The 14,174-nt window shown below is 39.3% G+C and overlaps 1 protein-coding gene across 1 annotated transcript in view; it reads left to right on the top strand.

The window, feature by feature from the left end:
- LOC146589159 (uncharacterized) overlaps positions 1 to 14,174 on the top strand; it is a 29,515-nt gene that overhangs the window by 1,413 nt on the left and 13,928 nt on the right. The window contains exons 4-21 of the mRNA XM_085316744.1: positions 173 to 398; positions 668 to 785; positions 1,572 to 1,685; positions 2,558 to 2,726; positions 3,733 to 3,895; positions 4,199 to 4,387; positions 5,308 to 5,500; positions 5,683 to 5,822; positions 6,588 to 6,725; positions 7,515 to 7,735; positions 8,288 to 8,445; positions 9,307 to 9,534; positions 10,086 to 10,421; positions 11,083 to 11,481; positions 11,793 to 11,963; positions 12,484 to 12,638; positions 13,106 to 13,246; positions 13,742 to 13,880. Coding sequence (XP_085172870.1) covers positions 173 to 398; positions 668 to 785; positions 1,572 to 1,685; positions 2,558 to 2,726; positions 3,733 to 3,895; positions 4,199 to 4,387; positions 5,308 to 5,500; positions 5,683 to 5,822; positions 6,588 to 6,725; positions 7,515 to 7,735; positions 8,288 to 8,445; positions 9,307 to 9,534; positions 10,086 to 10,421; positions 11,083 to 11,481; positions 11,793 to 11,963; positions 12,484 to 12,638; positions 13,106 to 13,246; positions 13,742 to 13,880 — 3,398 coding nt within the window. The remainder of the gene's footprint in view (positions 1 to 172; positions 399 to 667; positions 786 to 1,571; positions 1,686 to 2,557; positions 2,727 to 3,732; positions 3,896 to 4,198; positions 4,388 to 5,307; positions 5,501 to 5,682; positions 5,823 to 6,587; positions 6,726 to 7,514; positions 7,736 to 8,287; positions 8,446 to 9,306; positions 9,535 to 10,085; positions 10,422 to 11,082; positions 11,482 to 11,792; positions 11,964 to 12,483; positions 12,639 to 13,105; positions 13,247 to 13,741; positions 13,881 to 14,174) is intronic.

Consider the following 14,174-nt stretch of genomic DNA (forward strand, 5'->3'; position numbering starts at 1 on the left):
ACACACACACACTCCCTATTTCAATACCTATTTCAGTAGGAATAGGTATTTTGAGAGCCAAGTGTTATTAGCATTTTCACAAGAGGTTTTGCCTCATATTATGCTGCCCCTCTTCAGCCTGAAATAGGAAGCCCAAGGTTTCCTCCTCACTTAACAAACACTTGGTTATTACTTGTCTCCTGAGTTGCTCTTTTRTTCCCTTTTTCCTCATGCAGGTTTGTACTATCCCTGGAGACTATGAAGGCTATGACAAGGTTCTTGGCCTGTGCATTTGTCAAGCTGACAGTCTGGAGAGCGTGTGTCATTCTCAGTGCAGAAGACAACAAAAAGATATTCTGCGGTTCACTTGTGCAGAGAAAAAGGCTCAGCTTTTTATCACTTATAGAAACGGGAGCAAGGTAAACGACTGCCTTTTTTTTTTAAAAAAAAAAAAACAGTCTACCAATTTACACTCAAATTCTAATTCTTTAGTCATCTTTTAACCAAAGAATACCCTCATTCTTCTTAAGAAGAGTACAAAAGGAAAGAAACAAACAGAAGAACCCCAGACACTATCAAATGCATAGCATATTTTTGTACTTGGCATTACATTGCAACTGTGYGGTGGAGGGGGGAAAAAAAGCCCACAACAACCCACAGTAAGAGTTTTCTGATCTCTTTCTATTAGATTGCTGTTTTCCTGAAGGAATTAAGAACAGTTCTGCTAAGATTGGCTTTCCCTTCAAAAGATGCCTGCACTTCAGAGCAAAGCAAATCTCATTCAGTGTACATAGTAAAAACAACTGGTAAGGGATAGAATAACAAGAGGTACAGTATTAACTGGGTATTAAATGGCTTTTATAAACAACAAACCTATCCTTGTTGTTTGTAACATGAACAGTCTGATGCTTATATCCAGATAAGCATGAAGCAATACAAACTCAACACTTGGTGCAAAATTCATCCCATTCATCCTCTGAACATTCATTTGAGATCTGCATATTTCTGATATTCCAGGAAAGGACAGCTATTCAGAGATTCCCTGCCACTCTCATTTTTTAAATTATGATTAACAGAGATGAAGAACATCTTCACATGTCAAAGGACTGCCTTCTCAGATACTTCATCTGTGCAGATTTTCCCTGGTGCTTCATATTTTAATGGGATTTTACCAAGTAGAACTGAAAGTAGCTAAACATTTTTTCAATATTCTAGACCAATGAGCCAAATGCACCATTTGTACTACCACGTGAAAAASTAGCAAGAGAAATAGGATGGAAACATTTGCCCATAGTACCTCTGCACAGTTCTCATTGATTTCAGCCAAGTTAAACCAGTTACTACTTAAGGAACAGGTCTTGCAACACCAAACAAACCCTAAAGCCTTTGAATAAAGCCCAAGCATTTTAGATTACTGCCGTGGAATAAGAGAAACACAGCAAAAAGCATGCAGTTCCATTTTAGTTTTTGTAAGGTTTACATGGGAACTTGGTGAGCCAATCCTCTACAACGTAGAAGGAAAGCAAAGCCCAATACAATTAAAAAAAGGAAGAAGAAAACAGTACTAACCAGTACTTTTTATATCACTTTAGGAAAAGGATTTTTAGGAGTGTATAATCCAGATCCACAACTCCTTTACAATTTCATCATGCTAAATGAGGCTTCATTTCTTCACAGCAATAAGCCTTCTTCAGCAACACCTCCAGGTAAGATCTCACAWAAAGCTACTCAGTAACCATTCATACACACTTTCACAAAGATTTTCTGTGTGCTTCTTCACATCAGCCATCTCCAGTGCTGAACTAAATGAACAATAGCAAAAGTGCACAGAACTCACCATCTTCAAAGATGCTGTTCATACTAAAGTCAAAGAAAAAGCTTTGATATTCCTGGACTAGGAATCAGAGCTGCTGCACTCACAGCTTGGTAGCTCACTACCTGAGAGTCAACAGGCTGTCCCTGTCTGGCCCCCAGCCTTTTGCCAGGGACAACGGGGAGCAGCTTTGTAAGCAGCTGCTGAATGCCTCCACCTGCACGTGTACATGACCTGGCACACAGCCTCCTAACATCCATGGGTGTGTGAGGAGGACAGAGCCCAGGAGCAGCTGCCAGAGCTTAATAATCCTGGTCTACAGCTTTGCTCCATTCCTCAGTTCTAATCTATGCCGTCCTCTCCCTAGCTTTGGCCATTTCAAATCACTTCTTTATTAGCTCCACTTGTACCTCCCCTGGAGGGTAGCCCTTTTGATCCTTTGGGTCAAATCTGATAAAAAGWAAGGGAACAGCTCCCTTATGAAGCCTGCTATTTTTGCACGTAGTGTCGCTCCTTTACCAGATGTATTTCAGCAGAGCTGTTACAAAATGAGATGATAGCATAAAGCACAATTATCCAACGTCAGACAAATGCCAGTGGCATGTTTATGTGCAGCCTTGACCATAAACCTTACTCTGGAAATCAGATTTGCATCTATAAGGCTTAGTCATAAAAAGGAACAGGAAACACTGTATCCTGCAGCATTTCTGTAGACAGAAAATGATCAGTAATGATCTAAACCTAATGAGATCTGTGCTTTTACAGTTAAGTCTGGCCATGAAGAAGCCAGGTTTTCCTGGGTACAAAACTTGAGACCTTCAAACTCAACATCAAAATTAATATTTACTGGCATCTTAAATCCTACCACATGCATTGACGCTAATGTTACCATCATGTTCATTGTCTCCAAGGAGCATTATCCAATTTACGATGTGTAAGTACAAATGCCGAAGGTCGAAGACCATAGCTAATGCACGTTTTCTTAAGCAACAGAGAATAGTGCTGAAGTTTTCACTTTTCCCAAAGTAGAATTAGAAGGAAAAAAATTAATAAGATGAATGGAAATCTCATAATATTAAATGTGCTTTAGTGTCTTTTTGTCACAAGCGACACGGTAGCACAGTAGAAAACAGCATCTAAGTCATTAGAAAAGCATCATCCAGCTTTAAATACAAGTCTTTTAAAACAAACAAGTCTATACTGTTCCTGGTGCCCAACTGATGCTGTTTCTGACTCACAGAAAGATGAATCTGCACTCACACAGTTTGTTAACGTCTCACTGACTTAGGCCGTATAGTCTCTTTAATTGATCTTAACTTCTTTTCCCTTTTCTATAATCATTAAGGTTTAGAATCTCTTTGAAGCTAAGGTTTAGATTTGGTAATCTAACCCAAATGGAAACAAGCACTTTCTTCTGCACTGAAAGCCTTAAGAGCGCTGATTTTGCTGCTTCGGTTGGTTGGTTTTRTGGGTGTCTTTCTATACAGGCTATTTTGATTTAATTTCTGGCAATTCATCCAGTTTGAAAGCATACAAGTAACCCAAGGAACATGTAGCTGTTAACAAAAACTACGTGTTCTCCATGTTGACATCTGTGGGGTTTAAACAGCTGCAAGGGGTCCCAGTGACTATGTCTTCACTGTTAAACATCCATACTGCCTGGAGTTAATTCCTGCTACAGGACAGTTTCGGGGGAGAGCCATGTTTCAGAGTCAGCTGAAGCAGAGCAAATCAGAGCAGCGGTACATTAGCAGTGCAGCCACGTGGACAATTAGAGGTCCAGCACCTAACCTCACACCAATCTCACTTATTTAGTGGTACAGATTACAGATGAACCCTGAGTGGCAACTATGTCTAAAGCTCCATTGTAATTATGAGCCTATTCAAACAAAAAAAGAAAATACGATAGCAAGAACTGACTTTTCTACTTTTCCGTGTAGGAACAATCTATACAACACAAATGCTGAATTTGACTGGGGAGACTTCYGGAGCCTTGCAGAGGAAATCAGAGAGGCCTCCTCAGACTTCCTCCTCTTCCTTTTCCGGTTCCAGCACCCTGGTACCTATGTGTTACAACTGAGTAGCAATCAGCACAAAAAAATGGTTTGTATGAAGGAATCCTATGTTTACATTTCTGATGTCCCTCTCAGTGGAGCATTTCATGTTCCATACAATGGCTTGGAATTGAAGGAAATGTTAAAAGTAATAGTGAGCATCTTTTCGTGTTGAATTAGTGAGTACAGCAGTAAGCACGTGCATTTGTGTGCGTGTGTCACATATGGGTGCAAAAAGGTGCAGCTGCAGCAAAGTTCTGACTCAGTGTAACAAACAAAATAACACATCATGTTTAAAATAGCACACACAATCACGTATGACAGCATTTCTATTTATGCTTATTTCATTAAGTATGTTAAGGTCATGCCGCTTGGTGGACAGTGTTATGAAGAGGGTCCGTTCTTCCCCACAACTCCCAGATATGTTGTACAGGTGGGCATTGCAAAAAAACAAGCCCTCCWACTGAAACCTGACTGGACAGCTGTCACTGGATTAATCGTGGGACTTCTCATATTCCTTATTACCTGCCTGCTATTGACCGTAAGTAATAGTTACGCAAAATCTCTTTTCTCAGGACAAGATTTTGCACAGTGAACCCACAAGTCATCTGTTCCCTTAGGTACCACCTATATAGTTGAAAATTAGAATCAACTGGGATTCAACCTCCTGTTTTATACATGCGGTAAAATTCATCCCTATGGATTGAACCAGCTCCTTTGAAGCTCTGATATGGCTATCTGATATGTAGTCCACTTAGAGGCACTCAATAGATGCATGTTTTTCCTTCTTATTTTCTAGTTCATTAGATCAACTACAATAAAATTCTCCACAATTCACATCTCTACAGGAAGAATCAATGAGAGGGCAATTTTTTTTCTTTATAATCTACAYGCACCTGTCTCAAAATAGAGGAGACAGAGATGAATCCTGGAAAGTTATTATAAAGAATTGTCAATAACGAATACCTTTCTCCAGTGACCATTCATATGATGTTCAGTTTTGCACTCCTTATTCAGACAAAAGTCCCAATGACCGCAACACATCTCAGATCAGATTTGCTGTTTCACAGTAAATGAGTAGGATGGTCCTTCAGACTGTACATCCCCCCCAACAGCCGTTCCTTAATGTTTCAAGTGTGTCCTGAAATCAAGAGGCTTTTTCTGCAACTAGAATACTGAATTAATGAGAGAAAATGTGATTTATTCATCTAGCAGATCCAAACAACAGATAACCGTATTTCCTTCCCACTGGTTTTGGCCCGATCTGTTAGGATTAATAACGCTTCTCTCTTAGARCAGATCAGTTTAATAATATAGTTAGAAAACATGGGACAGACCCTCAGCGTCTTTGGCTAACAGGTGATGATGCATCCTGCATATTGAGCGAATAACATGTGAATCATGTAATACATATATCAAAATAAGAGAAAATTACTCGTTTAATTTTGTTGTGTTTTGCAGCTTCTTTGTCAGCGACTTAGCTGGTCTCAGAAAGGCATCACCTGCCCCCCATTTCGAAGGCAGCAATTGAAATATAATCTTGACAGTTATTCCTCCAATATATCAACAGTCTTTTCCAGTAAAAAACGTCATCCCCGGCTGCAGAACAAAGGTAGTCTGGATGCTGACTCTTGCGGCACTGGTGAAACAACAGGTCAGATAATAGAAAGGCTAAACAACAGCTGGTCTACCTGTCTCTAGGGCGCTTGCATATAATGCAGCCAGAATCCTCTCTCTACTCACGTGCAATGGCTGCTAGATTCAGAGTGATTTACATTCCTTCAAAAAACCACTCTCAAATGGCAAAATTCTAATAAACAAATATCAATGTTTCAGCCTTCGTCCTAAAAAGAGGTGATATTTGGGAACCTGAAGAACTGATAGACCTTGAGTCATTCAGTACCAATGTTTTCTTTGAACTTCTGCTGAGACAGTCTCTATCAGTGACAGCCAAATTGGGTCATTTCAAAGAGGAGGTAAACTGTGTTTTAAGCCTATCCATATATATGTAGAAAGAACCTAAAACACGTAGCACTGCTTGTTCCCCCCCTATTCCACTAGCCTTTGACTATTATGTACTTTATTTCAACTTTCATCTTTTTAGCCTGTGATACACAAATAAATATGTGAACATATACTTAAGTATATTGTTTATACCATATAATACAGTGGGAGCAGTGGTGGCCTTAAGTCAGAACATTTTGGTTTTCCTACAGTTCTGCGCTGAACTTACACTATTTTGGCAAGTGACCTCATCTCTTAGCCTCAGYTTTTCATCTGTAAAATGAAAATAATATGCATTTCCTGATCAAAAGCTTGAGAACTGCAGATTAAGTTGAGGAGAACTAGCCACAAATGAGTGTCCAGCTCATAGATATGGARCTTCATTATGCTATTTGAATTTCATAATAATGTCACAGCTGAAACCAATGGGATAACATTTCACAGCCCTATAGTAACTAGGTTAAATCTATATGCAAGATTCATCTTTCTTTGTGTTTTGAAGGACAGTAGAGGGAGCTGTTACTACAGCATGCAGTATAACAGATGACTAGCCCAAGTGAAATCATTGTATCCTAGTCTGAAGAAAGCTAGCGTTAGTGTGTTTTGTACTGAAAACTTAGACACCGGTATGTTTTTTAGTTACACAAGACGACCTCTGTTTTGTAGAGAGAATTCACTATGTTCAAATCAACTCTTGCAGTCATAATTTTGTCATTTTACATCTTTTTGGACCTCAGGTGAAAACTATGTATCGCAAGCTTACAAGTGAAATATCTTCACTGAAAGAAATTTGGATAATGACACTGAGAATTCCRGAAGAGACTGAGATATATGAGAGCACAATGATTGAGAGTTACTTAAAAGCAAAGCAGCAGGTAAAGCTCAGTTTGGCATCATTTGTTATTCCATGTGTAAATGAAATCCTCTGCACTCTCTTTTCATAATTTCAGGCATGGTCATGTAAAAATCTTTCTTTTGCAATTTTAGACATTTCATATTTTCATAGACTGCAAAGCAAATAACATTTTGTAATGTCTGTGAGCAACAGACTAGACCTTTAAAGCATTTAAAGTTGTTGGCCCTGCTTAGCACTTACACAGAAACATATCTCAGAAAGATTATTCATTTTTCTTTTCTGATCTGTGTCTGATGCAACCCATCTTGTTTCTCTGCTCCAGTAGCAGAGGTTTCAGTTTTGAAAATAGCATGCAATTGTCTGTAGGAACACGTTGCAATTTCTTATCCCTCTTCAGAGATGATGTACTTCTCTACACTGCTACAAAAGTTCTAAGAATTAAATTATTTCCTGTATTATAAACCAAAATACACCATTCCTCACATTTTGAAAAATGCACGTTACACAGTAAGGAGCTGCAAAAGCTAAGTTTTTCTTAAGGATAGGTTAAGAGTTCTACATCACATTGATTAAAAAGATACTTTAAATTATTAGATTATTCAGATCCTTCATGCTGGTCACTTTCATGCTACAAAATTGCAATTTAGGATATTAGGGTTGTTAGCGTATGAATGCTCAAGTTCAAATGATTATATCACAGTATTTTAAATTTTTAGCTTTTGTCATTTTAGTAAAGCACAGTAAAGCAATCTGTGTTTACATTTGGGTAAAACAAAAAAGAGGTGTTTGCTTTTTATATTCCACCCAGGCAGAAGAAGAGATGCAACACAGGAAACAGCTGGCTGCTGAATACGAGGAAAGTGTGAACAGACAAATGCACTTACTACGCTGTGATCTGAAATGCCAGGAAGAGCATTATGTCACATTCAATTCTGTCCTACGTGAGGCAGTGAGATTGGTAGAGATGCTGGCAAATAAAGTGGCCTGTAGAGGAAACCAAACAATATGGTCTCCACTGGACTATCCAAGGTAATACTTGCACAGCAAAGTTGTGCTGCAACTTTCTTTTTCCTAACTAGAAAGCATTTGTGGTGAGTGATTGCATTGTGTAGTGGATAGCAACACACGTAGCTGGGTTATTGATGTGACAAGCAGATCATAATTTTTACTTTCATATAAAGCAAGCCTAGAAAATCTCAAACAGAGCCAAAAACTCTCAAGAGGCTCCCATAAAATCCAAGGGACAACAATGTTTTGAGGATCCTTTCTTATACTACTAAATGATTTGTTTCTGGGATATCACACTAGTTACAGCTAGCATGCGAGCCGCGTTGACAGCCATGTTCTTATTACTGTCAGATTCAGTATGGTATGATTAACCAAACAGAAAAGAAAAAGAGAGAGAGAAAGGTAAGCAGCCTTTTCACTGCATTAGCCAAAGCAAACACATAACAAGCTCTCTTAAGTGCTGAAGTGCAGAGATGGGTTGCATGTCTATCAAAGCTTTTTCTGTGGCTCCCTTGAAATTATTTTACCCTATTTTCAAATGCATGGTAACTGTATTTATGCCTTGAATTCCAGCTTGTTAGCCCAGATAGAAACTGCAAGCAGCAAGATGACAAGCATAATAACAAAGGAAAGCCACCGCCTCAAAGCATGGGGAGTGCTGCGTGAAGGAATGGGAGCTTACCTTCTTAACAAAGCTAAAACCAGGATTCTTATCAAGCAGGAGCTAGTGGGTAACTAAAACTTCCATAAATTCACTTCAAAATGATGTTAGTGTGTACAGAAGTGTAGGCAGACAGTTGCGATCTACTGGTTCTGATGCCCTTTGTAAATAACCAGTTCACAAAAGAACCAGTTGTGAAATGAAAAGAGACTACACTTTGAAAACAGTGTCCTCATTGAGTTCCCACTAGCACCTCATGAATTAAGAGGTTGTTATAAAAGCAAAGTCATCAGTAGAACTTTCTTATGCCTTATTTCTTAGGAAGAATATCAGATTTGTTTTCATCAGCATCTTTGATAGCATGGAAACTGCTAGCAGGGTACTTGCTGATCATCCCCTAGCAACAGAARGGAACTAAACTATTCTCTAGCTGAATATCAATAAGTTCAGTTAATTTGTTCCTATGCATGTGTTTGCTTTCTAATATTGCTACACGTATTTTCGTATGATAAAATGCAGTAGGTACCCTAACACTGAGAAACCTCTTGTTTTTACCCTTTTAAAAAGTACAGTTAAAAAAAAAAAAAAACAAACTGACCTTGGATGTTTAAATGAACACTGCAGACTCAGGCAATGAGATCTCAAATCCTGAAAGCACATTCCTGAAATGTCAATCTTTTTACTCTTACAAGACTCATCCAGAAAGAGTAGAGAGAGAATTGAACACCAGTGTGCCAGGAATATTGTATATTTTTCCCTGCAGAGAACATCTGCAAAAGGCAATAAGAAGATCGGTTTCTTTATTGTTTCTTGACCTTACATGTAACTATAGATAAACTAACAAAACCCCTCACAATCCCATGGTGGAGATCCAGAAGGCCTACAGGATAAGTTTCTTTTTTTTTCCCCCTCTCTTGTGCACTTCCTTTAGACTCAAATGGCACGAGCAAAGCACCTAAYGTTGTCTACATGGATCCTACTACTGAATTACTAACACCCAACACACAGTRTACCCTGCTACTGAGCAATCACTGCCCTGGGCCTGTACCTGTCAATCATTTTCTGCATCCCGAGACTGGAAAGGTACTTCCTATAGCTGGTAACATCGGTTATGATCCCATCAGATCGAGGTTGGTCTGTACTGTTGATTCTGCTTCAGGTAAGAGCCACAATRCAATAATTAATTGATCCAATTGTCTATATACAGAGTGTAGTTATAGTGGGGGTACCAGCAAAGAAAAAAACACCAAAAAAAATGCAACTTGTTTTACTTATATGTATTTTTCACATAACAAAAAACTAAAACTAAAGAAAATCTGTGCCTAGCTACTCCTTAGCATTGTACAGTAAGAAATTTCTGCTCACCTTTGCTGTGAGTAAGCTGTATTAGACTTGTGTGCAAGGAAGCATTGAAATATTCCTTGTTCCTTACTGATTTCAGCCCCTCTGTTCATTAAAACCATAAAAGCTAGTATATACTAAGAAACTTGACACTTTAAGGGAGTGATCAAAGCAAAAAATAAATTTGGAAAAAAACACTGCTGGCAGAGAGCTTCCATTCACTCATGTAATTCTGGACCTGAATAAAATAAACCCTTCCTATCAGCCTTCCCTGAAAGCGCCGCATGCTCCATTCTGAACTGTAATGCCTCCTTGCTGTTAGAATTAGTTCTCATAACCTTGTCAAATTTCTTCCATTTTAACACCTAGGTGAGCTTCGTAAGTCTGAAGTGCCCATATTTCCCTACATTCCTTACCCAGTTTGTCCCAACACTGGTTTACCTGTGAAGACAAAACTTCCAGTCCTACGTCCTGAAAAAATGTTTCACCTGGGAGGACTCATGCTAGATCCAGTGACGGAAATAGAAGTGCCAGTGCTTGCGGTTACAGTCCATCCTCACACTGGGCAAAAGCTGTCTGTGGGTGGGACATACCTGAACCCCCTGACTGGCACAGTGACACCTCTGGAGATTGGCGGACCCATGATTGAGCCAGAGAGAGGCAAGATTGTCCCAATACTYGGAGTCGGTTTGGATAACAGCAGTGGTAAGTGGGTGCTCTCCACGCTTCAGTAAAGGTGGCATGCACTGTGCGCTTACCCTGCCGCTAGGGAGTGCGGTTTGCCTGGTGCTTTTGAGCCGGCTGTGGAACAGCTGCGCAACTCAGCTTCGGCAGACAGAGGTCTTTCCGCTTTTTAGAAATTTAATCTAGGATTTATCACTTTAAAGGTCAACAAAACTATCCAGAGAAACATTTGAGGTGCCATATCATTAACTATGACACAAATTATCAACAGCGATCTGACTCCAAGAGGTAATCCAATTACTCTATTAAAATAATAAAAGTAGCATGAAATACTTTATTTAGAGACTTGGGGGTTAGACATTCTAGAGTTATAGAAAGCATTTTCACACACCTACATTCTTTATAATTCACATTAGAAGACAGACTATATTCAGAAAAATCTATGAGGACCTTAATCTTTTTTAAAGCAGAAATTGGGAAACTTACTTAAAACACATTGTGAAACAAATTATTTTATAATCAGCTTTGTAAAAGTTTTTTTTTTCCACGTATTCAGTTAGACCTATTTCTGCTTCCCCTGAAGTAATCAATCATTGTGGCTTTATCTGAATGGATAAGGACTGGACAATGACGACTGATTACTAAGTCATGTTCTGACCTTTTTCCTATGCTTTGACTACAGGAAAGGTTATACCTGTAGGTGGACTTATTGGTCCTTCTGGAAACCTAATGCTTCTCGGAGATTCCTTCACTGAACCGCTGAGCGGGAAAACCGCTCGGGTTCACGGAGCTCACCTTGAGCAAGACAAGGTGCTACCCCACGCTGGAAGTTACAGAGCAGCGTTGGAAGCTGACTGGCTTGTTTCCCAGACCCACGTGGTGAACGCTCTGGAGCGGTATAAAGAGTCAGTTCTGGAAGATGCCTATTTAGCAGCAGACAGATTAGCAGCACTAAAGGCTTCAATAGGAAATATGAAGAAGACTTTCACAATTATGTTTTATCATGCAATGCATTGYTTACAAAGCCTGGAGAAAAAACAAGAAATAGCTTCAAATGTCAAGACTAATGGCAGTAAACTGGGTAGGTATAAAACAATGGTTTTAAGGAGCAAATGTTGCAGAGGGCTACTGAAATACATCCATTTGCATCAAAGGGTTTGTCCCAAACATCAGTTCATATCTTTTAGGAAAGTTTTTGTCAAAATAACCAGTCTTAATCTTAAATCTTATGATGTCTTAAATCTTACGATGAACTGAGCCAGGTGATATTGGAAGCTGTTCCAGAAATAACATGCATTTATCTAYCTCTAAAAATGAAAACAGTTATTTCCATCAGGAAACTTTTAAATTTAACATTTTGTGTTTCTCATCTTATTTTTTTGAACAAACTAGGGATGATCAAATATCCTGGCACAGAGATGTGGATCCCTGCAGTGTTTGGAATGAAAATCCCAGATCCTAGTGGGTCCAGTTTGATGGTGCCAGTTCTGGGAATAGACTGTGACTGGACCACTAGGCAGCCTTCCCCACTCGCAGGAACCATGGAAGACGCAGATGGAAAAGGTAGAGCAGGAAATTGGATCAGAGGATGTAAACAATAGAGGCGCAGAGGCTGCTGCACCCTCCCCAGTATTTGTGTTACTTTCAGAACCAGGAGAATGCCTTACCAAAATATATCATGTATTACTTCAACACTAAATAGAAAATCCAAATTTGCATGATGTGTACATTCAGAACAAGCAACATCAAGTTAATACTGAGAGCGAGAATGAGACCAAGTCATATGGTGGCTTCTAGCCATTCAAAAATCTAGTGTACTCTTCAGAGAATTACTGTGAAGTTCTCAGAAATCTGAAAGGGCTGCAAATAGAGGCTGTCTGAAAGGCAGGTCTGCAGCTCCTTGATCCTAAACTCTGCTCTTAGTACGGGGCATTTACAGCTCAGGGAAATCTATTTCACTAAGAAATTTCAAAACAACAGTATTAAATTTTAATAAAAGTTGGTCACTAGGATTGCAGCTGGAATAGTTTTATTCCAATGATCAAAATTCTAAGGATTGTACTTAATTTTTCTTTATCCACAGGCCTTGTCCCTATCACTATCGGTGCCAGAACCATAAGTCCTATTACAGGTGAAATTGGGCCTGTTATAGGTGCTCAAACCAATCCCTGGACACACAATGTAATTCCTACCGTTCAGTCCTTAGGAGCTTTACCGAGAACAACAGATCCAGATCTGGTAATTATAGCTCTAGTAACCAGCATTACTTACAGGTTTGACAGCTTTGGGAAGTTCTGTGCTGATTTTCTGCTACTGATAGGTGATTTCATCTCTCTCAAAGCCCCACAAATAATGTTTTCTAGTAGCAGGAGATGAACATTGTACATTGTACATTGTACTCACCTCCCCTTTTAATTATCCTTTTTCTCTCCTTTGTATCTTCTTCTTCTCTTCTTTGTACCTTTTATTTCACATTCTTCAGCCACCCCCAAAATACATATGACATTATAAATTTGGAGATTAAGTGTCTAAATTGCAGACAGGTATAGACTTACAACTGCAAAGCATTCACTTCCCTGTGGCAGCAAAGTTGCATACATACTGTAGGAAGCACTGAATTAAGATTTCATCACTAGCTTCCATGAAGTTCATAATCTTTCTTCACAGCCTTGCAAATCTGAGTTATGTCTGTCATTGCATTTCAGCTGGATCTTCTAGAAAAGGAAATAAATTTGAGGCAAGCATACTGGCAATGCAGAAAAAAGAAGGAAGAAGAGCTTCTTAAAGAGCTAAACTCTCTGTTTCTCCACGTCCTTGAAGCTGCAAAAAAAGGAAAAGCACAAAAGGTGTGGTGCATTCTGTTTGCAATTGGCTTTACTAGAGGTCTTTAAAACATCCTTAAAACAGGCTTGCCCACGTTTATTCAACACASGTTACTGATGCCACACCCACAATGGTGGATTTCTGAATCTAGGTCACTTCTCCCACCAATGTGGTGCAAACCCAAATGTAAACAGAGGTGTTGCAACTCCAGTGCAACCATTCCCAGCATAAGGAATCGTTTTAGTCTCTTGTCTCCTAACTGAGTTGAACTGGTTTGAACTACCAGTTCAAACTCAGAATGTGTCTATACCCAACAAGGACAGCACAACAATTCATAATAGTATCAGAAATGGCAACTGCAATCACACAAAATCACACACACGAAAATGAAAAGGCTAGGAAAAAGCCGTGGCTAAATTAGACAATCTCTTGCTCTTTCCTGTCAGAGAAAGTAACATTGCAACAAATGACCAATGAGCTATCTAAAACTCCCTTTCCTCCTCCTCCACTTCCTACAGATAAAGTACAAGGAAAAAGTGAAACACACTGAGAAAATGTGCCATTTTCTTGAACAGKCCTCTCTGCAGGAAGCTGAGAGAAGAACCTCAAAATATTTCAGCAGCCAGCTGGGCACTGAACTACCCTTCCTACCCAAAGGTATAACGGGTTAGTTTCAAACAGAAAAGAGGGAGTCAGGGGTATACGTAATTTTCTGTAATGTTCACTCCCTTTGCCAAGTCAGCACCAGCCTTGCAGACTACCTACGTCCTCCTGAAGCAGGACAATACAGATGTAGGGTCTGGGTGATCATTTGGGCTGTTCTAAAAGATGGAGAAGGGAGATGTAGTCAAGCACATCTGGAAGACCTACTGCTTTTTGTAAAAGACTGCAGAATCAGYTGAACATAAAATTTTAAACTTAATCTGGGACCTTGCAACCATATGAGACTCC

The sequence above is a fragment of the Rhea americana genome, unplaced genomic scaffold, assembly GCF_003343005.1.
Source record: "Rhea americana isolate MKP2758 unplaced genomic scaffold, rheAme1 scaffold_48, whole genome shotgun sequence".
Lineage (NCBI taxonomy): Eukaryota > Metazoa > Chordata > Aves > Rheiformes > Rheidae > Rhea > Rhea americana.